This window comes from Seriola dumerili, unplaced genomic scaffold (genome assembly GCF_002260705.1).
Source record: "Seriola dumerili isolate Sdu_G_001 unplaced genomic scaffold, Sdu_1.0 BDQW01000056.1, whole genome shotgun sequence".
Classification (NCBI taxonomy): Eukaryota; Metazoa; Chordata; class Actinopteri; order Carangiformes; family Carangidae; genus Seriola; species Seriola dumerili.
Window position 1 is genome coordinate 4,725,497 of NW_019174311.1, and position 8,393 is coordinate 4,733,889.

At 38.7% G+C, this 8,393-nt stretch overlaps 1 protein-coding gene across 1 annotated transcript; it reads right to left on the bottom strand.

The window, feature by feature from the left end:
• Window positions 1-2,719: 2,719 nt before the first annotated feature.
• Window positions 2,720-5,369, bottom strand: LOC111219178 (synaptophysin-like protein 2). Its single transcript, XM_022741792.1, has 6 exons — window positions 5,200-5,369; window positions 4,988-5,065; window positions 4,148-4,266; window positions 3,831-4,035; window positions 3,181-3,372; window positions 2,720-3,089 (listed from the first exon to the last, which is right to left on the bottom strand). Exons 1-6 carry the CDS (start codon window positions 5,215-5,217, stop codon window positions 2,961-2,963), a joined length of 741 nt encoding a protein of 246 aa, XP_022597513.1. The 5' UTR covers window positions 5,218-5,369; the 3' UTR covers window positions 2,720-2,960.
• Window positions 5,370-8,393: the final 3,024 nt, after the last annotated feature.

Sequence of the window (8,393 nt, forward strand, 5' to 3'; positions counted from 1 at the left end):
ATATCTACTACAGACATTATGAATTATTAACATTTACAGGTGACTGACTAACTGTTGCTGATCGCTTACTACGAAAACCCATTAGCCTTTATTAATGGCTAACTATATATAACTGCATTCAATATGATTTATTAGAAAGTGAGAAAATGGTAATCTTTTTAAAATTAATTCCTAATATTTATTACTGCAGAACTGATGGGTTGGGGGGGCCTCCATTATGAATTTAAGGGCTACTTAAGTGTCATGCTGGAGGAGGATTTTCCGCAACCTGGCAACCCAAAACTTATTGTTATCAATGACTTAAAACTGACCTATAAAGCAATAAAATTCATAAATTCATAAAAAGCTGTAGTTAATCACAACTCATAAAGCCTTTAAAATCTAAAATTTTTAAATTTTATCATAAAGTGGTACCAAATTGTCTTTATTGTCATTACACAAATTTTACAGCAACAATCTGCAGCAAACATTACAAGCAGAACATCTATGAAGTGTGATATCTGGACGAGCTGAGTAGCTGATGGAAATTCAATTCTAGCTTTCATGCAGGATGTCCAGGGTAAGCTCTGGACAAAGGGCCCGTGTACACTCTGTGGGGCTGCAACTAATGATTTTGTTTGATTAATCTGGCTATTACGTCATATATATACATGCACACACACATACATATGTGTATATATCTATATATATATGTATATATATAATGTATAACTACGATTTCACAAAGCTCAGTGATGTGGTCAGGTTCCCTGTATCCTGAGAACTGTACAAATCCAAAGAGATTCAATTAACAATAATATTAAAGGGAAATAAACACATTTAGATTAAAATTGGTGAATTCAACAATAACATCCATCTTGTGCACAGTTTCTAAATTATAGCCTGACCAGAGTCCGGAGTTTTAGACTGAGCACAGTGGTGATTTCTGATTCACTGACAGTGCACTGCATTGTGAGTCACACTCAAATTTGACTGGACTGATGAGGGTCAGGTGTTTTGGAGGCTTGTGTGTGTGTGTGTGTGAGAGGATGTTTTCATTAGCAGCTGAGATGCTGAAGATGCCTGGCAGACACAGAATGTCTAGTGAGTGTCAAACTGCACTACGTTACCTGGCCGTGTTATCTGGATGTCTGATCAACACAAATGAATAAAACTCACACATCAGCTCTTCAGAGTGTGGTATGACTGATTACTGGCCAGGTGTCCGCTCCGGTTCATCTGTCTGATCAGCACATCATGTATGTGTGCTACCGGTCAGAGTATCAGGTATAAAAATCAGACACATAAGTCAATTTCTTCCTTTTAATGATGCACTTCATATCATGTCTTCCTGGATAGTGACAGGAACTCCAGTCTGATCTGTGACATTCTTATCAACACAGTGGTGGATCAAGCTACAAACTGTGAAACAAGCAAGGCTATATCAAAAAGGAAAAACAAAACAATGACAGTAATAAAGAAAAACAGCTTGCCTTCCCTTACAACAAAGTGGAGGTAGAAGCCTGGCAACACCAAGATAAGAAAAATATATGCGGTTAATTAGTAACAGGTTAGAGATCAGTCAAATATTTATAAAAAACTGCCAAGGGTAACTAAGGGTATACAATTCATAGTACAGTGGTATTCAAATACTGTAGGACCTTGGGTTGTTGTCTTTAATTATACAACATTATAAGCTTGCAAACAGAACACAAACAAATCCTTTCAGGAAAAATGTCACAAATTCTACCTAGAAAGTGGAATAGTAAAAAAAACAAGAGCCAACATACTGTAAACGGATATATTCACCACATTCAACACAATAATCAGCCTCAAGGCTAATCTTACTATTTTAGCCTAACAGCATTCTAAGATGACAAGGTGAGACATAATACAAAAATGATTAAACAAAATTGTTTTTACCCATTATAAATAATCTCATATTGGCAACTGAATTATTTTTCCAAATGAACTATTATTTAACATTCATTCATTGCAACTACACTTTTTGATGCCGATTGTAGGTTTCAGGATTAGACTGAAGTTTAATTTGGTCCCCAGGCTAGACTGGTGTTAATAATAAATGCACTTCAAGTATGTTATACTCATTGGGTGTTTGGTAATCCTACACTCAATAGCCCTGAGTCTTTTTTCTTTTTTTTTTTTGGAAATTGTTGATGGCAAAAGTAAGATGTGGTACTGTTGACAGTTAACAGGGTGACAAAGTCATGCTGCATTTAGGCATACAGTCCACATCCGTAGTACCGTTTGAGATAAGGACCCTTTCTTTTGGATATTTGGGTGTAAATGTTGAAACATAAAAAATTGCACATCGATTACAATAATATTTTTGATTGCTATAATTTCCTGTGTTGACTTCAGAACTAAATTCAATTTAAAGGAGCTACTTCTACGTTTTTGCTATTGCTACATAGCCAACATTAGCATTAACAATTGTTTACTTACCAGTCTAGAAGAAACATTGTGAGTTCAGTATCAAACTTAAGTCCTTTACTCACCCACAGCTGTCTCTAGCAGTGGAAAGCAACCCTCTTGTTTTGGTTCTAGTTCTCTCACTTCTTTTCTTCTACTGAAGTTAGCACACTAACCAGTTAGCTTGGGCCAACTCGTCACTTTCTGATGTCACTGCTCTGACCATTCTGCCCTGAAGAAGTAGCTGCTCAGAGGTCATATTATAACCTCTTGTCTTGTAAATGCAATGATAACCAAAGCTCTCTGCAAGACTGGTGAGTAAACAGCTGTTAATGCTAATGTTTGCTATGTAGCAATAGCTAAACTTACAAATAGCTTCTTTAATACAACTCTGAATATAAAATTAATAACTTCACAAAAAAGGAGCAGTTGGTTTTTAGAAATGTCTACCTTATATTCCACAATATTTACTTTTAACAATTAGTACAAAAACGACTCCTTCAATAAAACTACATGTTAGACAGTTTTGAGATGAAGAAGCTGTGCAGTTACGATGGCCTAACACCCCCCTCCACATCTGGAGGCTGTTGGATGGTTGTTTCTTTGTGGAAAGGTGTTTCCTTGAAAATGAACCAGCAGTTGCCACCCCACAGGATCAGGTTAAGAAAACCAAAAATCTGCCAAAGATTAACACATGAGTCAAATGTTCCAGGCTGTTGTTGTACACACAATTTTAAGCACACTGGAAAAAGACTACGTTCCACTTACCACTGAGGCGTGTAGTCGGCCCATGTGAGGCATAGCACCCGGGGTGCACTTGTTTTTGTCATCCTTGCAAACAGCAATTAAAGACAGAATGGTTGAAGGACTGGTGGCCCACTTCACATCAGACAAGCCTTTAGCCCAAGCAGAGGATGAGGCCAACCACAGGAAGGTCATGGCCGCTGTAACCAACAGGTCCTAATTGAGCAGCACAGAAAAATAATCAGTAACACACAGACTACAGTGGCAGCTTCACTAAAGGAGCTTTCTTGGACACAGACTACCAAGTGCAATCTGTTTGAAACCGCACCCTTCAACTGTTTCATTTACACAGCTCTGTTAAATGCACTTTCTCTGACCTCCTGCTGGATTCCGGTATGAAGTAGACTCCCTGAAATCCAGCAGCTGATGTCAGATGTTACATTATTTCCACACATTTGACAAAAGATAAATATTGCCTGCTTGGATAAAACTAGATCCACTCAGATTCAGATTCAGAAAACACATTCCTGCGTGAAATGCAACCTTGTGAATTACACACTGTTATTTCATCTTGTTCCATATCTGAGCTATTTATACATGGAGAGGAGGTCCTGGCTAAGGACAAGCATTTCAACAAAACTACTGAGAAATATCGAGAATTCAGACAAACATACCACAATGGGGCCACGACTGGATTCTCTATACAGGTGCTGGTAGCCCAAGTAGAGGACTAGTGTGGCAGTACTGTAAAGGAAGGCCAACACTCCAATGCAGACGAAAAACTCTGCCGAGGATGCATGGTCTCCTGTCAGGTAGTAAGTAGTGGTGGTAGTCTGGTTGATTTTACAGTCAGGAACATTATAAGGATGCTGCATCAACCTGTGTAAACATAGACTAGTTTTAGTTTGAATAATCCTTAAAGTAAACACAGTGAGGCGGTCCCTGGTTTAAGACAGTTTGTGTTTACACACACACACACACACACACACACCTGAATGGGTAGTTAAACACTGCCTGTATTTCATTATTGCCTCCGCCTCCGCATATGATGTTGATGCTGGTTGCGCCGGTGTAACCTCCAGTTGTGGCGAATGCAAATATGGAGAACAGCTGCAGCCACAGACACGAGATAAGAGGAGACACGTTGGCATGAGAAGATGTTCAGGACAGAGCGCTGTTGTTAGTCACACATGTATACACACATACACACACGCACACTTCCTTTATATTTTACGCAACACACTTCTGTCAGGAAGCCGTTGCCTTAGTCACAGGATGTCCATCACTGTAAATTATGTGCACAGTTCACAAAAGAAGCATGTCATTACACTTAAAACCATACGCACTATGCACTGAGCATACAATGTTTGATCCAAAAGTGACACATAACAATACCTCCCGGCAAATAAAAGCTAGCATGTTGTATTGTTATTTGGCAAGACGATATGTCAAGCCAAGCATCAACCTGAACAGTCAGTAACCAAATAAAGCATTTTCTTCGATTTTTAAATGCTCCAGGTGCTAACACACATAACCCGTCAGTTAGAGCCATAAAAAACTAACTATGGTTTTACAGACTGAAATTTCCTTAATTGACAGGCCATAAACTGATCATCGGCCCCTGAACTGCTGTGCATGCCATATTTGAAACGGCGTTACAGCTCAAAGGACGATCTGCATAGCTTCTCCGGGCGTGCAGTGGGTCACATGACAAACAACATAATCAATTTGTAAGACATTTTCACCACCAGGAACGGACAGTTCATGTTAAAAACACACCCCGCCAAAAGCCATATGGTAAAAAAAAAAAAAAAGATTTGGTAAAACTTACCCATTCCAGCAGGCGGATAAATGCCAAAGGCTCCTTCAGAGGTCCCCAGTCAAAACTGAATCCTGAAGTCAGCACTTTCTGATGAGAAATAAAGACACGGTGAGAAAGAAGAATGCGTTACACTGCTCTGAAGTGGTCTAGTGTGTTTGCTACACAAGTGTCGGTCATTATGCGCCATTAACAGTTCTTCCTCTTTCTGTCAGAGCCGTTACCTGGGCGACAGAGTCCATCGTTCCACAGGAGAAAACCACCGTTAGTTTAGATACCCGTTCGCTCGTTTGTGTCTGCTTGTGTCCGGGTTCTTTTGCAGCTCTGTCGAAGCTCCTCGGGTTTGTCAAACTTTTCTCCAACTTCAGCTAATCGTAGTAGAAACCACGTGATCGCTGACGTTAAGGCGTCAAGGAGGGCGCTGCTGGTCAAACACTTTCTACCGAGACTCTATTATAATTTCACCTTCTGCTTCATCACATTGGTCCAGTTTTAAGCGGATAAATCAAATTTTTACGAGCAAAAAGCCAAATTCTTTGGATTGAATTTTTATATCAAACAATACATTTAATCTGCAGTTGAAGATTACCTGATATCTTTTCTTTGCTTTCATCATATTAGTTTCCCTGGCGCATTTATATGCCCAAACTGTATACACTAAGTGTTTTGTTGTTGTTTTTTGCTCCACACTTCCTTGCTTCAATAAGGTTATTTGAAAAGGACCAGGGGAAGAAAGGGGGAGAGTAATTAGAGAGGTGAAAACGGGGTCTTAAAATGAAGTGCATGATTACTTTTGTATCCCCCCCCCACTCCTTTTTTAAGTTGACCATATTGCATATTATGTTAACTGTTAGTCACATGTAGGCCTAATAGTTGTATATTTGCTAACTGTGCAAACATGTTAGGCACACAAGGCAAAGCCATCTACAGTAGTATTTGAGATAAGGGGCACTTTGTTTTAACGTGCAAACTGAGCATCTATGGGAATAATATTTCTCACTGCTACATTTATATTTACATTTATCTTTCCGCTTTTAGTACCTTCTGTACAGCCCTGCAGCAAAAAAAGAGCAGTTGGTCTCCAGAAATGTGCACCCTGTATTCAAATGCATTTTCTGAGTACCACAATGACATCTACAAAAATTGGATATGCTTTTAAAAATAATGCCATGAATCATTTTTATTTATCAAGAAATAAATATGGATAATTATTTCTATATTATTTTACTAGCTGACCTGTATAAATACAGATTGTTGTCCAGCTCTTTCTTGTACATACATTTGCTTCAGATTATGATTCTCATATATGAATAAGCAGGTGCAATGTTTATCACATAATGTTTAAATCCATGATGTCACTGAGCATTATACCAGTAAAGGGCAAGGCAGACAACTGCACCACGGTCCCAAGAACCTGAAATGCCCCAAAAGCCCCAGATTAGCCGTCAGTTAGCTGTAAATAATTTGACTAACTGCAAATTTGTGCCACCAAGGTATAATATCAACTAGGTGGGGTCCTGCACTATTTCCTATTCTTGTCACCCTTTCTTTCTGAAGGGCTTGGGATCAAAATGTAGTTTTAAGACCTTAGTTAATTTAGTTTATGTTGTGTCAATATAGTGCATATCCCTAAAAAAACAAATTAATCAAATTACAGCATACCTGGGGCCAGGTCACCTTCAAGCCCAGAAGTAGGCCTACTAGTTAGTTACTGGGTATATAATTAAACTATGTCTTGTCTTCTGTGTGATTTGTATTTAAATGGCACTTGTGGTAACAGGATACACACACAATACACAGAGGGCAGGAGAAGTGAGCAGGGGGTCTATACAGGCCCAATAACATATTTGTTTTGCTCTAGGGTCCCATAACAGGTTAATCCAGCTGTGGTACTTTATATTTGCTCATGACGGGATGATGATACCAGCCGAAAAGACCCAAAATACTTCATGCTGCTTCCAAAAAAGTAAAATACAAATGCTTGAAATTTTTCAGGCACTGAATAGTTCTGTATTAACAGACAAATGTGTTATCAACAACCAGAAGGCGGTGCAATGCGCTTTCATGCCAGCAAAGGTTTAATAGGGTTATTTTTTAAATGATTTTTGACATTTTGTAACAAACTGCAACAATAAATATGAAAATATCCAACAAGAATTACAGTGTGCAAAGTGTAATAGGGATTTATAACTTATTATTTTTATTTTTACAATTTCTCTCTTTTTTCTTGTTGTTTGTTCATATTTTGTAATTATTATTATTACTTATTATTTATTTTCTTATTTTCTGATATTCGTATTATTTATTTATTCTTTTTTTTTTGTTCTGTAATTTTTTTTTTTTGCTAGTAGATGTAGCTAGGAGGGCTCGAGATATACTAGCTCACTTATCTTACTACGTTTCCTATATCTTTCATCCTTCCAGTAATATCCAATTTTGGGTTGTTACTTCCTTTCCACTAGGCAATGAGTAATTGATCATAAAAAAAGAGTTTGCAAAGTGTAAAATGGGAGTACACAGTGAATGTGCAGTAATGGTGATTATTTTTCACTAGAGGTCACCATTTCCACTATTTGAGCATCATTAAACTGAACTTCTTATCCAAAGCAAGCCATGTGTTTCCCATGACTCCCATCAGTATAGGCTGAACTCATCCACACAGGTTGTCCATGTATTTCCCTCAAAAAAAAAAATAGCTTGTTTTTTTTAGCAGGGAAATTCAGGTACACTTGGTTCCATCCCTTCGTTTGCACAGGTTTTCTCAGCACATTGTAAAGCCAGACAGGAAGTTTTGGGATCTTGTGGAGAGGCAGAGCTCTCATCCTAACAGGGCACATCTCAAAGGAATAAGAGTGGCTTTGTTCACCACCTTTTAATAGTTGACTGGGCTGACATGGGGGAGGGGCTGCAACTCTATTGTACAGTCCCCTTTGAGAAGGAATGCTGCCCTACAGATCAGATTGTTTGGCTTTCTGAGTGCATCCGGGAATCATGAAATTCCCAAGCAAGAGGTATAGCACACACAAAGGACATTCCCAATGTTCCAAGGCAGATTGGAGTGTAGGTGTGGGAAAATGTGGATTCGAGTTCATGGTTTCAGGGCTTTTGAAACCATTGAAACTTGGTCAACGGATTTTTACTTTTGGCTGCGATGAGCTGACACCTTGTTTGTTGCTGCACACCCTCAAACCTGTTGGTCAGGTTGTGCCACGCCAAAAGATAATCAGACACTCACTGTACCGTTGAATCTTTTCAGCCAGGCCAGTGGCAGCTATGGGTGCAGGGATTTTTCTTCTGCAACACATGACCAGTAGTCATGTGTTTGTATGACCCACTGTCCCATCACATGCACAAATTTAATCAAGAATATATGACTCAGTGCGACCAACAAAATGAATAAATAGAATTTGAGAATGGA